Source organism: Lissotriton vulgaris, chromosome 10 (genome assembly GCF_964263255.1).
Source record: "Lissotriton vulgaris chromosome 10, aLisVul1.2, whole genome shotgun sequence".
NCBI lineage: Eukaryota > Metazoa > Chordata > Amphibia > Caudata > Salamandridae > Lissotriton > Lissotriton vulgaris.
Window position 1 is genome coordinate 504193862 of NC_141698.1, and position 23533 is coordinate 504217394.

At 46.5% G+C, this 23533-nt stretch overlaps 1 protein-coding gene across 1 annotated transcript in view; it reads left to right on the top strand.

Moving 5' to 3' along the window:
* The first annotated feature begins 439 nt into the window (after positions 1–439).
* The window catches only part of TEKT5 (tektin 5), a 905041-nt gene continuing 881947 nt past the window's right edge, over positions 440–23533 (top strand). The window contains exon 1 of the mRNA XM_086939788.1: positions 440–1309. Within this exon, the coding sequence (XP_086795914.1) occupies positions 440–1309 (870 nt within the window). The remainder of the gene's footprint in view (positions 1310–23533) is intronic.

A 23533-nucleotide genomic window follows, 5' to 3' on the forward strand; every position in this document is an offset into this window, starting at 1 on the left:
AATAATCAGTCAGGGGTCATTAGACCTGCTGTAGAATACATCTTAAAGTGTTTTCTTTTCACATATATTGGTTAATGTATTTACTGGTTATGTGAAAAATCCGGCTTCGGTGGTTGTTTTTAATTTTTACAGCGAGTGCGACTGTTATGTTTATACTCGTGCGACATCAAAATATCGGTCATGCCAGTATAAAACCAGCAAGGTGTTAACCGTAAACTCCAGGGGACACATTCACACAAATATTACGGACCTAATAACGTTTAAATCGTTTAAATCACTTTGGAGGTACCAAAAACATGGATGGGCCTGTGTTGTGTGCGACCCGCAGTGATGTGCCCAAGCGGCCTTGTGACACGTCGTTTCGGTCACGGCCCACCAAGCTCAGTCGGCCCTCACGCACCCCGATTCCGGTGCACCGCTGTACACAAACTGAGCGGTCATGGAGATCCAGGGAACCACCCAAACCTCGGTGTACACCCGACCCCGACAGATGGGCGGGAGGCTACAAGAGCCGACGCCCATGATGACCACCTACCAGGACAGTTACCGGAGCTACGTGAAGGATGCCAGCCCCGTCGCAACGAGCAAGGGCCGCTCACAGTTCCGCCAACAGTCGGTAGGCCCAACTCCCAGCCAGGCCGACAAAGGCCCCACCTGCTCCCTAGACAAGGGTCCGACTTACCCCCACGACAAGGCCCCCACATGCCCCCATGACAAAAGTCCGACATGCCCCCGCGACAGAGGCCCCACCTGCCCCCACGACAGAGGCCCCACCTGCCCCCTGGACAGGGGCCCCACCTCCCACCATGACAAGGGTCCCCCCAGCCCTCATGACACGGGTCCTACCTGCCAGGTGGAGGAAGGGCCCATCTGCCCGCCACCGTGCCCTTGCCGGGTCGATGTAGGCCCCTTATGCCCCCCGCCGGGGGTCGAGCAGTTCTGCTGCCTGGAGATGCCGCGGCAGCCCACGATGCTGCCCCCCGTGCGCACGCCGCTCTACGCTCGCTATAACACCTGCGACTGGCGCGCCGCCACCGAGGCGCAGTTCAAGGGCTCCGAGTGCTCGCTCAACAGCGCCGTCAACTACCGCTCCGACCTGTCACGCATCATGCAGGACAAGGACCAGCTAACTCGGGCTATGCAGGCCGACTGCCGCCGAAATATCGATCACCGTCTGACTGACATCCACTACTGGTACTCAGAGCTGTGCCAGGAGCTCGAGCAGCTCATCGCCGAGAATTGTCGGCTGAAGTGCGCCCTTGAGCGGCTGCAGAGGGCGCTGGCGGAGACCACGGAGGCACCTCAACAGGTAAGGGCACAGAACTGTTGTGAGAAGGGCGGGATGACACACCAGCAAGGTTAAGATAGAAGTATTTATTATACTTGTAATAAGGCCCCACAAAGAGCCAGCAGATAAGATAACACTATCAGCCAGGGATTTCAGCGTCTGGCGATAGAACCAGGTGACGTCACATAAGTAATCTCCGAGCGTTCGGAGATGGCGTTATGTGACGAGCCAACAACAGATATAGAAAACACACTATACATGGTGAATGCGACTCTATTCACAACATCTCCATTTTTTCCCAACAAAAACACAAAATAGCAACCACGTAAAACATGCACTATTCAATTACAAACTCCTCAAAGCGTTTAGGCATTCTGATTTCTCTTCCTGACCTAGTTTTAGCATGGCATATGATTGGTTGATTCTGGGACAGTGACCGCTTGTAGACTCTTTAGCCTCACTGGGACCCCCTGGGCTACCTACGCTAAGGTCAGACTCTACACTGTATTTCTCCGCTACATTCTCTTTTCTCCTAACACCATTCCCCTTGACCATGCTATGATTACCATCAATTTCAGGGTGACTTCGATCCTCATGTACATTCTCCCATTCCAGTATGCTGTCATCAAGACTTCCTTCTTGATCATCCTTCCCTCTCATTATAATCTTTTCTTGACCTTTTTTGAGTTTGATTACATCATCCTTGCTCCTCCAACCTTTTCCTTCCATGCATACAGCCCCCCGGGACGTTCCACACACCTGAACTGGGTTGCTATACACATACTCTCTTTTTGACACCTTAACAGGCTTCCTGACCAATACCCAGTCACCTTGTTCTATCTCTTTCTCTCCCACTTTATTGGACAATGTTCTCATTTGTTTGTCAACAATCCGCTCCTTGACCCTGAGCACGTTATCATCTATCACGTCTTGAGTGACCTCATCCCTATACCAGTCGTTGAATTTAGGAGAGAGTATGCTGTTACATTTCCTCCCCCTCATTAGGAAAAATGGTGTATGTCCTGTCGTGACATTTGGTGTTTTGTTGTATGTGTTTATTTGTTCACGAACAAAATTCTTCACATTTAATTTAGAAGCTACAGCCAATTGGATGCCTTCTTTTATGAACCTGTTCACCCTCTCCACCTGTCCATTACTCTTAGGGCTATATAAGGGTGTTTTCTCTTGTTTGATCCCAACCTGTTGTAAAAATTCCATCATCTGCCTGGACACTAACTGTGTTTCATTGTCGGAGACAATGATCTTTGGCTGTCCCTCTAATGCAAACACTTTTTTAAAGAATTTTATCACAACATTTGTGGTCACTGCATTTACAAACTTATAGTGTACCCACTTCGAATAGTAATCAGGCAGTAAAATTATATGTCTACATTCTTCATCTAACACATTAAATGGCCCTGCAAAGTCTATTGCTATTTTAGTCCATGGACCACTTGGAATCTCTACCATTTGCAATTCTCCCTTTCTCAACTTCCAGTGTTTATCTGCTTTTAAGCACTGTTCACATCTGTCAATGTACTTCTTCACCTCAGAGTCCATTGCTGGCCACCAGTAATGAGATCTCAAAATGTTCCTAGTAGCACTGCTACCTGGGTGTCCTTTGTGGACCAACTCTATTATTTTCCTCCTCAGCCCTTCCGTCGGAATGAATAGCTCTCCTCTTTTCAAAAATCCACTTTCTATGGTCAGTTCACTTTCTACCTGTTGGTAACGTTTCAGCTCACTCTCCAGATTTCTTATTGGAGGCCACTTTGTTCTTATATAGCTCATTGCTTTCTCCATTACTTTGTCCTTTTCTTGGTTTGTCATCCACTCTTCCTCCGTTATTGATCCACTGCACATTGAAGTGGCATCAACCCAAGCCACCACACATTCTGTGTCATCAAGCGTGCATTCAGGTTGTTTGCTTACCGGCAGGCGAGACAGACAGTCCGCCCTGCAGTTTTTACCACCTTTAATGTGCCGTATACTAAATGTGTGCTCTTGCAGTTTAGAGAGCAGTCTTATTAACCGGGAACTGGCTTTGCCATTCCCTCGTCCTTCACCATCCATCATATAGACCAGTGGTTTGTGATCTGTAACTATAGTGAATTTTCTTCCCCATAGGTAGTCTTTCAATTTGTGCACTGCCCAAACACATGCGAGTGTCTCGCGCTCAATTGTGCTATAATTTCTCTCTGTTTCGCTTAGCCTCCTTGATATAAATGCTATGGTATTTTCGCCCTTGCCCTGAACTTGGCAGAATACGGCGCCAATACCCTTAGCGCTGGCATCCACTGTGATGATGTTCTCTAGTTCAGGGTTATAAGGTTTCAAAGTAGGTGCTTTTGTGATTTCATCTTTTATAATTGCAAAGGCTTGCTCTTGTTCGCTTGACCATTTGTAGCTCACATTCTTCCTTAGCAATTTCCTTAACGGTTCAATCTTGCCTGCATATCCCTGGATGAATCTTGAATAGTATTCACTGAGCCAGAGGAATGACTTTAAGGTCTCTTTATCTTTGGGTTCTGGAGCTTCATTTATGGCTTCCACCAGATCATCTTTGGGTGTTATACCATCAGGTGTCAAAACATGACCCAGATACTCAATTTTGTAATGTCACGTGTGTTAATGGGCACACTCACAGCTGTTTATATTACTAAAATATAAACATAGGGCGTGTTACAGCAAATGATGTTGGTACAAACCAGTGCACATGCCAATTCCAGGGCACACCTGTTGCATGCCCACTCAATGAACACTATTTACAGACACAGAACGCGGTAAGTCCACGTTCTTATCAATGGTTACCCGTCTCTCTCTCACTCAAATGTCTCTTCATGATGGGGCCTTCACAGACCCATCAACACCCCGCAATGCTGCACCAGCATGTAATTTTTGCATGTAAAGTTAGCCGGGGTATACAGAGATATATATAGTTTTTTGATCATACCCTTCTTCTTCTTTCTCCTACCTAGTTCTGGGAAGGGCTTTGACGAAGGATTGTCCTACGACACACATCAGGTCGTATACTTGATTCCTCTGATCACTGAGGGATCCCCAGCAATTATATGAGCACTGTTTTTGGTCCTGACGAATTGCCTGTGTGGCAAGAAACATGTTGACCATACGTTCACTAAGGGTTGAATGAGGCTCAACTACCTTGATTGTCCCGCCTCAATACCCCTTATCTTTCGTTTTAATAAAGCAGTGAGCCATGCCATTAAAATTTCACTATATGGACTCTACTGACTTTTTTTAAACTACACTCACGCTCACTATTGCACAACCAAACCCCCTCCCCTTTTTTTAGGCCCCTCACACCCACACACCCTTTGGCTAAGGAATAGAAGATCCCCGCCAAAGTGCAGCATCCGCTGTTGCCCGACAGGCATTGCACCGCCAGTCTGTCGCAGGGGCAGGATACCGATGATGACGCTGGACGATCACCGGGTGGGATTACAAGTGTCGTCCAACCGGTGACCTGTGTGAGGTATCCCTAAATTCCGAAAAGGGTTCACAACATTCACTTTTTCTGCTGAACTCGATGAGAGAGAGGTTAACGCCAGTCATTTAGTTGACTTTGTCCGGGGAACTCTGTATTTTTTGTTGTTGGTTACTCAATTTTGTCTACCATGAACTTGCACTTCTCTCTTGAGACAGTCATCCCTTTACCTTCTAGCGTACTCAATACTTTATCTAGAATTTCCAGGTGTTCTTGTTCTGTTTTTGAATGTATGAGGATGTCGTCCTGTAATGCCTCGACTCCTTTCAACTCCCTAAATAAGATGTCCATCAGTTTTTGAAATACACCTGGTGAAGAGGCCAGACCAAAGGGTAACCTGATGTACCTGTATGCCCCATATGGTGTCACAAATGTGGTCAACTTTTTCGACTTCTCTGTTAACTGAACCTGGTGATAGGCAGCTTTTAAGTCTATGAGAGTAAAATACCTAGAACCCGAGACAGACTGCAGGATTTCTTGTATCCATCTATCACGTCTATCTACCTTAACCTTGCTGGTGTGTCATCCCATCCTCGTCGCCAATTGTTGTGAGAAGGACGGGATGACACACCAGCAAGGTTAAGATAGAAGTATTTATTATACTTGTAATAAGGGCCCACAGAGAGCCAGCAGATAAGATAACGCTATCAGCCAGGGATTACAGCGTCTGACGATAGAACCAGGTGACATCACATAAGTAATCTCCGAGCGTTCGGAGATGACGTTATGTGACGTGCCAACAACAGATATAGAAAACACACTATACATGGTGAATGCGACTCTATTCACAACAAGAACATTCTAGAACAAGACTTGCATACATATCAACATTTTACAACAGGAGAGTTGGAGATTTTGGGGAAAAAAACAGGTGCTAGATATAAAATGAAAGTCTTTGTTGTTGTTTCATCCAGAGCTGCAACAAAGGCTCACTGTAAACTTGGAAATGTCATCCCAAGCCTTTAAAACGTGGCAGCAATGAAACTGCGCCAAAAGTCTGAGATTTTATATCTGTTTCTGATCCTGGCAAGCTCCACCTTAGTTAAGAACATTTAGGGTGATTTAGTGTGTATCAATTGTTGCATACCTTGAATTACATTAGAGCTTTCTCGTAACTAGAGTTTAGTGGTGCACATGGCCGCAGACTGGCAGAAGTCTCGGGAAGGTCGAGAAGACTCAGGTGGTACAGGATGGGATTTAGGATGTGGTGAAATGTTGGCCAGCACCAATTACAGTGCATGACAGAGGTGGAGTTCAACAGAATCCATTTAGTATCTCTATACCTCTGGGGCTGAACACTCATCACACAAGAATTTTTTACACCCTTTGATTGTGCCAGCGCTGGAACCCTTTTCCTCCAAAATGTAGCCAATGGTTTTTATGTGCAGTATGAGTGGTAAGGAAAATGACCACTCTCCCAATGTCCAAAGGAAAACAAATACTTGTTAAACTCAGGTCGACAACTAAACTTAAATTAGTCTTTTTATTGCAAATTCTGAAACAGATTAAAATCTATCAAACTCAACATAATAGTATAAAAATGCAAAGTAAATAGGATGGTGCCAAATCTCCGGAACCAATTCACCCTATATAGCAGAAAGTAGACAACAAGCTCAGTCACAGCCAATATGTTATAAGGAAGCAAACATTTTAATTCGATTGCATCAGGCTCCATTAAGAAACCCTTCAAGTACCTGACTGTCCCTACACTTCTCTAAACGGTTTAAGGAAAAAATCAGAAATGATGGGAGAAAAGGTGTCAGCTATCATAGTCTTCCAATGAAGAAACTCCAACATGTGTCAGTAGCATAAAGCTACAGTAAACAGTGAGGTCTGTACCTCAAGGCATCCTAAAGCATGTGTCAGCTGTCCCTAACTACATTAGAACATAAGCAATCACTGAATACAGGCACCTCCCACAGCTCTACTAATATTTTTCCATTATTCTAGCATTTTCCATCGACCTTTCTCCGACTTCTATTCCTCTCAACTAATGAAGCCTAGCCCGCCTACAATGTGAACACAAAATACATGCAACATTTCATGGTGCAAGCAGAAATGCAAACTAAATCTTAGCTGGGGAGTGAATCAGAAATACATTTCAGACCTACAGTTAGGCTAAATTAGCATCGCACAAGTTACAGTATGTGCGCCCTTCTACATGAAATTAGACCATACGTTCGAATTATATACCAACATTTACGGATAATAAATCCTCGTGTATTATTGTCGCAAGTACAATGTTAAATCATATTCAAAAACATGTCTAGCTAGTTATCCTTTCATTTAAGCATCAGTGCAAATCCAAAATTTGGTCAGTTACATTTCCAAAGTACATGGATGATTTGTGTTAATCATGGGGCTTCTTTTAGTATTAAATCTTTTTATTGGTGTTAACTGAGCACAAAAAAAACAGACATCTTGCGCCTACAACCCTGTGGGCCGGCTCAGCAAGGCAATACTGTGCATGCATATCAGAGATTGTGATGAGGAACCAAGCATTAAACACAACAAGCCGCCTACAACCCTGAAGGGCCGGCCGCGTCATAAAATCTCGTAGTGACCCAAAGGGGCAGGCGGCTGAGGAACCCGACCTTAGCGGGTGAAGGCTGCAAAACAGATAATTTGAGGAAAAAGAAGGCCCATCCCGCCCCAACCATACCCCTCCCCATGTCCCCTCCCTAAAGCTCTCTCCCCCCCCCACCCCGTTTCCAGGTCCGAATTTCCCACTCTCACAGGGCAACCCCCTTTCGATTTCAGCGAGCCTCCGTTTGGGACAAACATAATATACGTAAATACCTGGGACATGTGACCTCTTTGAATTCTGTGGCCAAAAGAGACAGAAATGGTTGCCATAATTCCGCGTATTTCGCGCCCTCCCCTGCTTTGATTAAGGATAGTTTCTCCATAACCAGAACCGCCCACAGTCTAAAGAGCCATTCCTGGATTGAAGGAATAGGTGTGGTGCGCCAGAGGGACAGTATGTTTTGTAGTGCAGATCCAATAGCGATGGCAATCAGTCTGCCCCTGCGCGACCGTAAAGGGTATGTGATGGGGTTCGGAAGGCCTAGGAGGATATAGGAAGGAAACCTAGGGAGTTCAGTGTCAAAGTGGGCATCGATCTCATCTAAGACAGACTTCCAATAACCCCGGATGTGTGCACAGTCCCAAAGTAGATGTGTTAAGTACCCTGTTTCCCCGCAGCCGCGCCAGCATGTTGCCTCCCTACTATGGTCCATCTCATGTAATCTCTCTGGGGTGTAGTACCAATATGTTACTATCTTGGTGAATGTGTCAGTCAAGCCCATGTGATAGGCTGAGTGCCGCGCGCGGTAGTATATCCCCTCCCAATCTTTAGAGCCGAGTGTGCGTCCCAACTCCCGTTCAGATCTGGCTCTGCCCGAGTTATATACATGTGTGTGTAGCGGTCTAGCAACAGGCGATAGAGATCCGAGATAAGATGTTTATCCGTCTTCCTCGTGAGTAACCAGTACTCATAGGGACACAGGGTGAATTGAACTGATCTGGGGTTTTAAGAAAATTCAGATATCAAGGGCGCACTGCCTCAATTTCTACGTTACAGTGTGTTGAATGAATGGTCGATGTGTAGTGCGTAAAGAGCAGGCGGAAAAACACCCTTAACCGTCTGAAAAAGTCAAAGACTATACATAATTACAAAGCTATGCTCTCGCAACTACAATAAGGTGTCACAACATATAGTACAATGACCAATGTGATACGATGAACAGAAGCAGAATCTTTTGTGTGTTTCTTATCACAGCAAGGTGATGGTTTATTGTATCCAGACTTGAGGAATGTCACAGTAAGCCGACATGTGTTTCGTCGTGTACAGTTGAGTCAACACGACTCTTCAGGGCTGGTGGTACAAAAATAACGTATACATGTTCATTTATGCGTCATATCACTGTAATATACTGCATATGGTGACAAGAGTGCATCATACATGCAGTAGTGACGTGCGTGTCCATTCGCACATAGTGGATGTGATTAGTGATGACGCTCGAGATATTGGAAGTGTGTCACTACAAGGATGTGAGTGGTTGACCTTGAGTGGTAGTGCAATGGTGGTGAAGTTTGGTGATATAACGTCCGAGTGTGTGACAAGTGTTCACAAGCACACAGTAGTCCTGCAATCCGAAGGTTTATAGAAGTGATGAACACGTCCAGAAGAAAGCAATCTAAGGTGAATAAAAGTATAAAGTTGTGGGTGATAAGTTCAAACGGGAGCGTGTGAGTGTGTGTAAGAGTTAATAAATCGGCGCTGTCTGAAGTGAGCTAACGAAAAAACAAACTCTCTCCAAACGGTAAAGTAATTACCTTTAAACTCAACTCCAAATGTCTGGGTTGAGAATAGTCTGGACCTTGTAGTTGTGTTCTATGTAGGTGGATTTGGAGAGAGACTAGAGAAAGGAATGAAAAAAAGGAATGAAAAAACTCATCAGGAAGGCATTAAAATGGGGAATGTCCGAGGACATTTATTTGAATCACAAAAGATCGGAATAGTGATTTATAAAAAGGACAGAGTGGAAAGTGTCCTTACCACTGAGTCTTAGAAAGAAGTTAGTGACTGAGTAGGAATGGTATATCCAGTAGAGTCACGTGCAAGATGCAATTCTTGCCGTTAGATTCCGCCCTATTAGGTGGGTCAAATTCTTCGAGTATTAGCACTATGGTAAAGAAGAAAGCATAAATTGCAAGTGTTATCAGGCTTGAAATGACGTATATTGTGGCGCTCTAAATGACCTTAGTTTAAAAATGGGCGGAATTCATAGGTGGGTCGTGAATAAAGCTTTACCTGGATACGGGTACGTATCAGGCAGTAACCGGGAGGGGATCCTTCTGTAGAAGTGCTTCGGAAAACGGGTTCGTTTCCTCCTTAGCGTTGTGCTGTAGAAATTGAAAAAATTGTATGCGCCCGCATTAGACACGCGAGAGCCTGGTCGTATGAGCTTTTTAAGTCAATTGAAAGGGAATTTAGTTGTCAGGGATAAAGCAAAACAACTTACCCTTGGTGCGGTATCCCTCCTCTTTTGGTTCCCGGTCGGCGTCTCTCGTGTACGGACACGTGACCTGAGGGGAGGTATCGCTATATAGGAGTGTTGGACATAGAAGATGTCGAGTCATTTGCTATCAATACATGGACGCCATGTTTGAGAGGGGAGCTGAAGTATCGCTATGTAGGAGTTAGGAACATAGAAGATGTCGTTTCATTAGCTGTCAAAAGCATGGACGCCATGTTTGAGAAGGAAGCTGATAATGCAAGATGCTTAGTATTCAAGTATATTGTGTGTAGTAAATGAATGGAGGTGTGCAAACGTGCCATAAGAGCTAGACGGAGATAATGATGAGTACCAAAAAAAAGGGATATGTTGGCAAAATAAATCCAATTGTTGGTGGAAAGAAAATTGGTTCTAGCGAAGGTCATGCTTCTTTATCTCCCTCTATTTAGTGTGTAGTGAAATACGTGTGAATGCCAGCGGCTGGTGTGGCCCGGTGCCCATAGACGTGGTGTGGTATATAGAGAGTGATTAGATGAAATAGCTATACAAGGGTGAAGGGGCACCATCATCACTACACATTCCTGAGTTCACTCCTCATGTTCTCAGCAGTAATTCATTACTATTTGCTTTGGTAAAAGGTGTGGTTGATTACACGTGATAGACCACAGATACAGGTAACATATTAGAATATACAGTACATCTTTAAATTTTGACATTATAGGGCATGCAGTTGGTAGCATTACCATCCTTCCAAAAGTTATAAACATGTCTAGCATTGTCTATGTTTGTTATTATGCCTCAATGATTGTTATTAAAAACACTAATGCAGTGGATATCACAAATAGAGGATCCCAATGGGTAACTGCTAGTCACCCAGAAAGTATTGAAGCTCAGGATCGTAGTTTAGCCCATGTTCCACGCTTCGTAGACGCATGATCCATGTGGCTTCTCTACGTCTGAGTGTCAATTCGCGGTTGCCCCCTCTGATGTTGAGGGGAATCATGTCAATCCCAAAGACACGTACTTTGATGTCATCCTCCTGAGGTTGACATTCAGCTATATGTAGGGCTACTGGGTACCTGGGATCTCTTTTCTGAACGGCTCTCATGTGTTCTGCGATTCTATCTTTAAGAGCCCTTATCGTGCTGCCTACATAAATCTTGCCACATTGGCATTCGATTATGTACACTACGAATTTGGTCAGCAAGTAATGTTATGTTTAATTTTGTACACTGTCCCTTCCGGACCCTTGAAGGTTGTGGTCCCATGTTTCCCCCAAATGCACATTGAACAGAAACCACACTTGTGGAATCCAAGGCCTCGTGTGGTTAGCCAGTCATGTGCTGTAGTGTTTGGGGGAACTGTGGGGCTCAATTTGTTTCTCAGAGTGAAGCCCTTTCTGTATGTGATGGAAGGTTTGTCAGGAAGAAATTCCTTAAGCACAGGATCATCTGTTAAGAGTTTCCAGTGTTTGTTGAAGCTCTTCTTGGTGGTGTGATTGAGTGCATTGAATTCTGTTATAAGTCTGATTTTCTGGCCAGAGGACTCTACCTCCGTACGTGTCTTTAAACAATCTGGTCTCGGGATGATTCTGGTCCTGTGTTCTGCTTTCTTTAGGGATGAATCAGAATATCCTCTTTTACGAAATCTGTCTTTCATGTTGGAGATGCATTTATCGAACTCGCTGGATTCGCTACAGTTACGTTTGGCTCTTAGGAATTCTCCATATGGGATGGAACGTAACTGGTGCTCAGGGTGAAAGCTAGAGGCATGGAGTATAGAGTTGCAGGAAGTAGGTTTCCTGAACAATTTAGAGTGTAGTTGGTTGTCCTTTACGTAAAATTCTAAATCTAAAAACTCCATATTAGTAAGGCTGTGACGCATGGTGATCATTGAAAACAATGGGGTAAACCCAAGAAATCAATAGGACCTGGGTAACTGTATATATATAAAGAAAATGGTCCTAGATACAAATTTTAAACACAATTAATGATGTGAATATTATTTCTTCACAGTCAACACAAAGTCAGACTAAATCTGAACATACAAACACATGGAGATGTATTGTTAGCTTAATTCAGCTCAAAAATACAGGAGACCCAACACAACAGTGTATACAACAATTACTACTGCAGTTTATTTACAAATTCATAAAATTTCAACAAAAAGAGAAAAGAAAGGAAAAGGAAATGGTGCTCAAGTGAAGGAGGGTGTAAATATAGATTTGGAAGTAATTTAGTGCAACAGAGAGATTATTTGTACATTGCACATGTAAAGCCTACCCATTCACAATCTATATACAATATTATACAAGGGGACAGGAAGGGGCAGGTGTAGGCTTTAAGGGAGTAACGGGGGGGATCGTCGACGTTTCGACCCTGGCGCAATAAGGGAAAGTCACGACCTCTGCTGCGGGTCTTCTTCAGGACGGTAGTAGGGACAGGGGGCGGGGAAGCACCTGTAATGGTAAGTATAAATATTTTAACGATTTTTAAACTGGGATTCCAATCTGAAGGAAGTTAAAAGGAAGTGTTGGGTACATTACCAAATAAAATTGGAAGGGTGTCGCAATTCCAGATCAGTTGGGCGATGCACCTATCGGAGGTAAAGACAGACCGGAAAAACTGGAGATGGGCTAACAGTTTTTCCGGTCTGTCTTTACCTCCGATAGGTGCATCGCCCAACTGATCTGGAATTGCGACACCCTTCCAATTTTATTTGGTAATGTACCCAACACTTCCTTTTAACTTCCTTCAGATTGGAATCCCAGTTTAAAAATCGTTAAAATATTTATACTTACCATTATAGGTGCTTCCCCGCCCCCTGTCCCTACTACCGTCCTGAAGAAGACCCGCAGCAGAGGTCGTGACTTTCCCTTATTGCGCCAGGGTCGAAACGTCGACGATCCCCCCCGTTACTCCCTTAAAGCCTACACCTGCCCCTTCCTGTCCCCTTGTATAATATTGTATATAGATTGTGAATGGGTAGGCTTTACATGTGCAATGTACAAATAATCTCTCTGTTGCACTAAATTACTTCCAAATCTATATTTACACCCTCCTTCACTTGAGCACCATTTCCTTTTCCTTTCTTTTCTCTTTTTGTTGAAATTTTATGAATTTGTAAATAAACTGCAGTAGTAATTGTTGTATACACTGTTGTGTTGGGTCTCCTGTATTTTTGAGCTGAATTAAGCTAACAATACATCTCCATGTGTTTGTATGTTCAGATTTAGTCTGACTTTGTGTTGACTGTGAAGAAATAATATTCACATCATTAATTGTGTTTAAAATTTGTACCTAGGACCATTTTCTTTATATATATAGTGACGCATGGTGAAGCTTATTTCCCACGTGTTAGTGTTCAAATATTCAAAAAAGGAAAGAAGAAGTTCCTCAGAGCCCGACCATAAGAGAAAACAATCGTCGATGTATCGACCCCAAAAGACTATGGAGTCGACGTATTGAATTCCTTTGGTGCCCCAAATAAGGTCAGCCTCCAGAGCCCCCATAAAGAGATTAGCAAAGGAGGGTGAGAATTTGGAGCCCATGGCTACTCCCTTTTTTGTCGATACCATTTTCGATCGAAAATGAAGAAGTTGTTCTCTAGGATGATTTTCATCATATGTAGTAGCATGTTGGTGTGTGCCCAAAGTGAAGCTGGTCTGTTGGATAGAAGTTTGGAAATGGCTGATAGGCCTAGTTCGGGATTAATACTGGTGTAGAGAGACACCACATCCATGGTTACTAACATGGTGTCTCGTTGCCATTCCATGTCTGACATGATACTCAGTATGTGTTTGGAGTCTTGTATGTAAGACGGAAGGTTCTTAACTAAGGGTCCCAAGAAAAGATCCACATACTCTGCGATTCTTTCGGTGGGAGCCCCAATCCCCGATACTATCGGTCTTCCCGGAGGAAACGGTAGATTCTTGTCAACTTTGGGTAAAGTATACAGCCAAGGATACGTAGGTCTGAAGACTTTGAGGTACAGGTACTCATTGTCATCCAGAAGACCGGATTGTTTCCAGTTAAGTAAGAGTCCGTTAAGTAAAAGAGTTAATGGACCCATGGGGTTATGGTTAAGTAACTCATAACCTGAGTCGTCATTAAGTTGGCCATGAATCTCCTGGTTGTAGTCGGTAAGATCCATGACTACTACATTACCCCCTTTGTCTGCCTCCCTGATGATGATGTTGGGGTTATTGCTTAAAGTGGAAAGTGCTAGCCGTTCCCCTTTAGTCAAGTTGTCTTTGTATTTAAATTTGGTGTTTAGGTTCTTGGTGTTAGTTCTGTTTAGATCCTCAAGAATGTGTCTGTGGAAATTGTCAATCACATTACCTCTCCAAATCCACCTACATAGAACACAACTACAAGGTCCAGACTATTATCAACCCAGACATTTGGAGTTGAGTTTAAAGGTAATTACTTTACCGTTTGGAGAGAGTTTGTTTTTTTCGTTAGCTCACTTCAGACAGCGCCGATTTATTAACTCTTACACACACTCACACGCTCCCGTTTGAACTTATCACCCACAACTTTATACTTTTATTCACCTTAGATTGCTTTCTTCTGGACGTGTTCATCACTTCTATAAACCTTCGGATTGCAGGACTACTGTGTGCTTGTGAACACTTGTCACACACTCGGACGTTATATCACCAAACTTCACCACCATTGCACTACCACTCAAGGTCAACCACTCACATCCTTGTAGTGGCACACTTCCAATATCTCGAGCGTCATCACTAATCACATCCACTATGTGCGAATGGACACGCACGTCACCACTGCATGTATGATGCACTCTTGTCACCATATGCAGTATATTACAGTGATATGACGCATAAATGAACATGTATACGTTATTTTTGTACCACCAGCCCTGAAGAGTCGTGTTGACTCAACTGTACACGACGAAACACGTGTCGGCTTACTGTGACATTCCTCAAGTCTGGATACAATAAACCATCACCTTGCTGTGATAAGAAACACACAAAAGATTCTGCTTCTGTTCATCGTATCACATTGGTCATTGTACTATATGTTGTGACACCTTATTGTAGTTGCGAGAGCATAGCTTTGTAAACATAGGGACACAGGGGCCTAGTCGCCGATTCCCGTACCTGATCGTTAAGAGCCCAGTGTCGTGTTTGTAAGTATCAGAGAAGTTCCGTCTCTGGCAAGCTGTAGGTCTGCTTGAATGTCTCAAAGGGGATGATCCCGTCGCCGTCGAACATATGGAAAACAGACCTACATCCCACCGGGTGCCATCTCGCGTATGCGGCGACGTCCTGTCCAGGGGTAAACTCTGGGTTATCCATTAGAGGTGTGAGCGGGGAAGGGAAGGTGGTCAGTTCGTGCATCAGACTGGTGCTATCCCATACTTCTAGGGGTACTCTTGTGATGTAGGAGGCGTAGAGGTTGGAAGGTCTATGCTGTCTGCGGAGAAATGGTACTTCCTGGAGTGGTCGGCCTGCTATGGCCTGATCTTGGAAGAGCCAGTGTTTCTCTGACTCCCATCTGCTCCACTCGACTAAAGTCCTAAGTTCGGTGGCATGATAATATAACAGTAGATCCGGCAGACCCACACCTCCACTCTCAGGCGGCAGCATAGCCATTCTAAGTTTCATTCTAGGCTTCCTTCCATTCCAAATGAATTGCGCCAATTCGGCTTGTGTCTGGCGGAGCCAACCATCCGGTGGGCGAAGGGGGATGGCTCGAAACAGATATAGAATCTGTGGCTGGATCGTCATTTTGACGGCTGCTACCTTACCTAACCAGGACAGTGGCAGATGTTTCCATCGACTGAGCTCCTTGCGAATTAAAGAGCTCAAGCAAGCATAATTGACCCGGACTGTGTCCTGCAATGTGGCGGCGAGGTGGATCCCCCAGTATGGGCCGGCGGCTTGCGTCCATCGGAATGGGAAGGTGCTCTGGAGGTGGGAGTGGGTGTGTTTTCCTAGAGAGAAATCCAGGGCCTCAGGTTTGGCCATGTTAACCTTGAAGCCCGACACCCTAGAAAATGCATCAAGACTTTCCACGCAGGCAGGCAAGGAGGTCGCCGGGGAAGATAGCGACAGAAGGACGTCGTCGGCATAAAGGCTGATAATGTGTGTATAGGCTCCGAGTTTAATGCCGCGTACCTTCAGATTCAGTCGCAGCCTTTGCGCCAGCGGTTCCATATATAAAGCAAAGAGCAAGGGAGACAGCGGGCACCCCTGCCTCGTGCCGCGTTCGATGGGGAAGCGCGGCAAGGAGTGGCCATTGACTTTGACCGTCGCCGTAGGGCAAAAGTAGCAATTGAGGGCCCATGTGCGGAAACTGTCGCCCAATCCCACCTTCAGCAGCACCCGCTCAAGATAAGGCCAATGAACCCTGTCGAATGCCTTCTCAGCGTCAATCGCTAAAAACATATATTCTCCCGTCGTCCTTGTGGCTTTCTCCAGAAGATGCAGCGCTCTCTTTGTATTGTCTACTGTTTGGCGCCCAGGAATAAAGCCTGCCTGATCAGGGTCAATCAGATCGGGCATGAGGGGTGTGAGTTGCGTCGCTAGTAGGCTAGTGTAGAGTTTGAGATCTACATTGAATAGAGAGATAGGGCGGTGGGCCTCACAGCGCGTGCGGTCCTTTCCCGGTTTGGGGATGACCGAGATGGGCGCATCCAGCAGGTCCCCTGGGATTGCTCCCGGTTCAGCAAAGGAGTTATAGAGAGCGGTCAAGAGTGGGGCCACCTGCACGCAGAATGTCTTGTAAAAAAACGCGGAGAAGCCATCCGGACCCGGGGCCTTTGCAAGTTTGAGGTGTGATATAGCCGCAATGACCTCCTCCGGTCGGATAGGCTGGTCTAGCGACTCCGCTTGCTCGGAGGTCAAGGAGGGGAGGGGGACGGACTCCAAAAATCTCTCTCCCTCCGCCGGGTCCCAAGAGGATCCCGCGTACAAGGCGGTGTAAAAGTCGCTAAAGGCTGCTGCAATATCCGCATCTTCTGTGACCACTCTTTCATCCCGTGCCACAATTTCCTCGACCGGGTGTCTTTGCTGCACTTCTCTCAATGCGCGCCCTAACAACCTCCCGCAACGATCCCCCCCAGTATAATAAAGGTGGCGTACCCGCAATGCTGCATATTCCGCTCGGTCCTGATCGAGTGCCGCCAATTGCTGCCGAGACTGCCGTAGCTGTCTCCATATTCTAGGCGCCCCGGTGCGTTGGTGCATGTGCTCAAGTTCACGTGTCTTCCGTGACAGTTCCTCCCGTTTGCGTGCGCGCTCCGCATTTTCCGCCGTCGAGAGTGCGATCAGCTCCCCTCGCAGGACTGCCTTAAGTGCTCCCCAGCGGGTGGCCAAAGAGGTGTCTGTGGTGTTATTATGCTCTAAGAAATCTCTAATAGTCCCCTGAAGCTTCTTAACCACCTCAGCCCGGTGCAAGAGCGAGCCGCACAACTTCCAGGAACACTGTCTGCGGGCCAGTGGGGGGAGCGAGAATACTCCCACCATAGGGGAGTGGTCAGACAATGAAGCAGCAGCAATTTCAACTTCCGCAGCAAGCGCTCGCATAGGGATAGAGGCTAAGAAATGGTCAAGGCGCGCATAGGTTTTGTGTGCGTGTGAGTAGTACGTGTATCCTGTCTCACCTGGATGCAAACTGCACCACAAGTCCACCATCCCCATGTTCCCCAGTCTGGCCAATCCCTCCACTGAGAGGGCACCTGCCTGAGAGGATCGCTGCCCTGATCTATCTTGCAGAGTGTCCATCACCAAGTTCCGATCTCCACCCACCAAGACATGGCGATCAGGCAGGGCGGCTACCTCCGTGAGGGCTATGTGTAAAAATTTCTCCTGACCTTCTTTCGGAGCATAGATAGTGCACACCGAAAAGGTGGACCCTCCTAAGGAGAATCTGTATGAGAGCAACCGCCTATTATCTCTGCCCCCTTCTGCAGCACCTTCCCCCTGAATCGCTGGGCTACCAGTATTGCCACCCCAGCCCTCTTGGTGGGAGATGAGGAGTAGTATTGATGTGGGAAGCTTCGGGACCGCATCCTGGAGCAGTCTTTCGGCTGAAGGTGGGTCTCCTGCAGCAGACATATGTCTGCCTTAGAGGCCTCTAGAAGGGAGAGTATCGCCCTCCGTTTCACCGGATTATTGAGGCCTCTCACATTCAGCGTGAGGACCTTCAATTCCGTCGGGGGCATGGGACCTCAAACGGGGAACCAAAGTCTCCAAATCGCAGTGTCTCCCACCAGCCCAAACCCTCGTACATAAGTTTGCCCGCCCAGTGGGAAGCTGCCCGATCTGCACACCCTGCCCATTCGAATAGAGCTATCGCTGAGTACTCACTGAAAGATCTCCCGGACCTGGAACCTGTCCCTCCCCCCCCCCCCCAACAGAACCCCAAAAAAGGAAAACACATATGAACGAACAATTTTTAACATTCAAATTGTCCATCACCCAAAGGTGATTGGTGAAGAAAGCAGGGGTAACACTGGTAGGAGATACAGGTGACTCTCACCCGGTCCCAACCGGCACCCAGCTAACAGAACCCTTCGTGTAGGCCCAGATAATGCCATAAGGATTCAAGCAACCCCTGGGGCCTCCGTCACTGATGCCACCGAGGCTACCGCCTCCCCCCGCTCTTTAAAGCTAATGGATCGGTCAGGGCCGGATCCCGTTGTTTGTTTCCCCACCAGATGCCATTCTGCGGAGCGTTTGCGGCGTCGCTGAGACGGAGCATTGCCCTCAGGCTGGTTGGTCGATTCGTCCAAACCCACTATGGAAAGGGCCTCCTCCAGAGACCGAACCTGTATCAGCTTGGAGTTCCATTTGAAGATGAGTCGGAATGGGTGTCCCCAAGAATAGGGAATGCCTTGTTCCTTTAGGTGCGACGTGACGGGTTTGAAGCTTCTCCACTTAGTGAGGGTGGAGGCCGCTAGGTCCTGAAAAAGCACCGGATTGTGATTTCGAAACTGGAGTGGGTATCCGTCCCGCGCCTGCCGCAGAATTCTTTCCTTGAGTTGGAAGTCCTGAACGCACACGAGGATGTCCGGGAGGGCCTTCTGACCCCGAGAAAGACCCACTCAGTGCACCCTGTCCATCTTGATCTCTATGGGTTCCTCCTCCTGCAGTATATGCTTAAAAAGAGCTTCCATGTATTCTCGTAAGTCCGTTCCCTCCCCCTTCCACGGGACTGCTCTGATACGTATATTTTTCTGCCGGGACCTGTTCTCCAAGTCCTCAGCGTGGGCCTGAAAGTCAAGGTTCTGCTCCGTGAGGCGGATCACATCCTGCTGTAGTCTATGTATGTCCTCCGCGGCCCCCAGATCGTGTTCCTCCAATTTCGCAACCCTTTCTCCCACCCCATCCACGTCTCTCCTCAGCTCTCTCATGTCCGATGCAAGTTGTGAACGCAGCTCCGTGATATCTTCCTTAATTGCCGTGAATAACTCAAGCATAAACGCCTTTGTCGCTGGGGCATCCCCATCCTCCTGGCGCAGAGGTTTGGCAGCTCCCGGGGAGGCCAAATGTGTGGGGGTTTTCTGCCCAGTGACCTTCGCAGGCTTGTCTTTCTTAGGCCTGGTCAACGCCATTTTGTCGTGCGCGATGGGTCTCTCCAATGGATGTGACGAGGTTATTCTGCTTGCAGGGCCTCAGGCTCCAGTACCATCCCGCCTGGTCTCCTGGCGCTGCTGCACCTTATCTCTCGCCCCCTCAATGGTTTCTGCTGCGCTGCTCCCCGACGGGCTCACCACCCCTCTAGGGCTTTTCGCGGCCTAGCCGTGCCGCCGCTGCGAATCGATGTGGTAGGTCAGAAGGCTGAATGGATCGTGCCCCGTTATGGGGGTAAGCAACCACTCCTCCGGCAGGCAGGCGGGGACCGTAGGGCCAGGGGACCGCTATAAACAGGGCTTCCGGATGTGGGGGATGCGTCAGGCCTCGGCCACCCCCGCTCAGGGCAGAACGGCACCACAAACCAGCCCCGCAGCCCCGGCTCCCCGCGGCTCCCCCAAGCCAGCACCGTCTGCCGATGTGCGAACCGAAGCCCGGAGCCCCCGGAGGGTCGCCCCCGTTGCGCTCATCTGTTCCCGCAGTCCACAGCACCGCGGGGCCACGAGGGAGCACTCACCCGGCAACAGATTTCTAACCAGGGGCGTCACCCAGCCACCAGGTGGCCCGAGGCCGAGGCACCTCTCTCTCACCGCAGCGGCAGGACGCCCCTCTTCGGTCTCTGACCCCCAGCGATCGGGATCCCGCCTCCTGGAGTCCACTCCGCAACGCAGGACTCGATGAGCTCTCTCGGCAGGGCACGTCCTCGCTTCTCTAGCCGCACTCTCGGGACTCACTCTCCGCTTCTCTCCAGCCACTTAGGGAGCTTCAGGGCAGCCGTAGTCAGCCCGCTCTCACCTCCCCGGCGCCAACCGCTGTGGGGGTCAGCTCTACTCCACCGTGTCGCTCCGTTCCCAGTGCTCCGGGCAACAAAAGGGGGGCAGCAATCCCCACTCGCCAGCCTCTAGGGAGGCCCTAACAGCTTTGAGAATGTCGATGGGCACCAAACAGGGAGATAATTAAAGCTTTAAATTAAGAGGCGCCGGAGGGACCGAGAAACGCGTCCTACTCCGCCGCCATCTTAGCCACACCCCCATGGGGCTTCTTTTAACATCTCAAACCCCTCATTCTTTAGTCCTACAATAGTCACACAAAATATATGCAAGTGCAGACTACATGTGGTTATGATGCACTCCTACTGTCATTTGAAAGTGGGGACAAACTACTCCCCTCCAATCCCCCCTCTGATGACGTATCAAGCCACCACTAAATCTTTATCATCTTATCAGAGGATCTTTCAGATAGACCAATCTAAACCGCTGTTGTTGTAAGTCTTTTCCTTTTGAAATCTTCCAATGATTTCAAATCATGATAGTGTTCATCTTGTGCCCTTTCTAACCCCATCTCTCCCTGTTTCCAACCCTTCCCTTTCCCAATAACTCTTCTATCCTTTTAGCAAAATCACCAGGCCTAGTATACAAATGCTGATTATAAACAAAGGTTTTAAGATGAAATCAACTATACAACTCTCCAGGTTTCCAAACCATCTACTTATAGTATTAAATCAATTTCCAATTGAATACCAAACACCTTCTGCAGCCAATTCACTTAAGTCCTTGTGAATGTCATTGATGCTCTTCATGTAATTTTGCAAGTTCCCACTCTTATCCGGAATATAGGTACAACACTGTTGGACTTTTAATGTCTGACATACTCCACCTTCCTTTGCGAGCATTACTTCTAAACAAGGCAATTTTTCCTAATGAAAGACAATTCTGTAAAACCATGGCTCTATAGCAACCATTTCAGTATTCACAAGCACGAAAGATCCAGCTGAACTTGTAGATAATCTTATCACCACTGTAGACAATTTTCTAATCTTGATGTCATTTAGCATCACACCGATATTTGGTTTCGTAGCTCCAAAAATGTCTCCCACAATTTCTCCAGCACTAAACCCACATCTATGTCTCAACTTCTCCTCTCAAATAGGATGATCAAAATCTTCCACATGATAAATCTTTGAAAACACTGCACCTATATAACAAGTGCCATACTATTTATTAGGTAGCTTAAGGTAGGCATTTTCCCCACAGACAAAATAAACTTCATGAATCACTGGATCTGCTCCATCCACAAACAACTTCCACGACCCTTTCACTTTGAATGTGTGCTCTCATTCACTTTTTCCTACAAAAATGGAACTGTAGTTACTCCGGCAGCGGTGTACACCCAATCTCCCCTTATTCTGAAAGTGTAAGGCTAATGCGCCCTGCTTCCCTGCTGTCCGATGATCCTTTTACCTCTTGTAACCACTCCTGAGCATGGATCCTGTCTCAGCATCAGCTACCACTGCTCCAAATCTATCTTCTATTTGATTAATAAATTTCTTTTCAATTGCAGTCAGCGCACATGTTAAATCATGTTTATGTGCATAGGCAGTGTCAATTGTTTGGGATGATACAGAATATTGACCAGCATCCTCAGCCGTCTTGGCATAAGAATGCTTATTCAGGTGCTTAAACATTGGCAACTTAGAAAAGACCAAATCATAATTGGAAAATAAATACTCAAAATCACCTTTACTATAAAATATACTAATAAGCAGACTACAGCTTATGTCATAGGCTAAAGGAATGTGATAATATGTGATACCCTTTGGCCAGCTGTCTTCCATCTCCTCTCGTGGGTTCACATCACTAGCTCCCTGGTTAGAAACAGGACCTGACTCATTCACCACTCCAACTACAGTTTCGTTCAAGTCAGTTCTTTCTTCCTGTTTCTCTGGCTTTCCTTCAGTTGGTCACAGTGCTGTTTCATATTGTCAGTGCTCCCTTACTGTTTGGCTGACCCTCTCCCGTGGCCTCTCAGTCACTGCTGTCATTTTTTCTAGAAGAGGAGCTGTTTCATCAAGGGGACACGGAACCCAACGGGTGTGTGATGCATTCACCCAGTCCGGAAGGCCACCACACTTTACAGCAGTTGTCGTGACTAAAATCACCTAGAATGGGCCATCCCAATGAGGTGGAAGACAGCTCTTCCTCAGATGTTTCTTCACGATCACCCAGTCACTGGGTTTAAGGTCATGGCATTGCTCTTGATGAGGCAGTACAGTTGCTGTTTTGACCTGGTGAGGCACAGAACGAACCCCACCAGCCAGTCTCTTACAGTAGTCGAGCACCAGATCATCCAATATATTAACAAGTATGTTGACAGGCACAGCAGGCAACCTCATTGCTCGCCCATAAGGATCTCGTGTGGCGAGAGTCCAGTCCTCCTGTCTGGGATGCTACAAAGACTTATTAACACCAGAGGAACAGCACCTGGCCACTTCAGAGACTTTGAGGCACATACTTTAGCTAACCTGAATGTCAAAGTACCATTAACCTTTTCCGTGATACTGGAAGCCTCCGGCTGATAACTACAATGTAGTCTCTGTTCCACTTGTAAAGCTCCACCTAGCAATTTCATGATCTCATTATTGAAATGAGACCCTCGTCTGAAATCCAAAGTAGTTAGAAATCCGAATCTTGGTATAAGCTCTTTCAACAGTAACTTCACCACTGTCAGACTATCAAATCTCCTAGTAGAGTAGGCCTTCATCTAACATGAAAATATGCACCCCACCACCAAAATGTATCTCAGTCCATTACAGACAAGTATCTCAACAAAGTACAACTGCATCCAATTAAATGGCCCTCCTGACCTTCCAATGTGACTCAGAGTAACTGTTGTTCTCTTTCCCACATTTATCTGCTGAAACGTCACTAACCTGTTGCACAATACTTCAGCAATCACTCGAAAATTGGGATTGAACCATATCTGTCTGAACAACCTTACCACTGCATCTTTTCCTACATGTGTTGGACGATGGATATGCCTCGCCATCAGAAGTAACAAGCTGTTTGACAACACTTGTCTTCAATCATCTGAAACCCAAATGTCATCTTCCCTTTTTACACATCCAGCCCTGACCCAGCCTTTTTATTTCATTTATTTAGAAAGTTTTATATAGCCCATGCAAGTATCAGAGTGCTTTAAATGTGACAGAGGCACTGGAACTAGATGAAGTTCTCCGATACAAATAGATGCAGAGATAACAGTATAAAACAATAATTAAAAAACATAAAACAAGGACAGCCTTCATGCGAATAGTAGAAGAGAACAAATGGGGTACG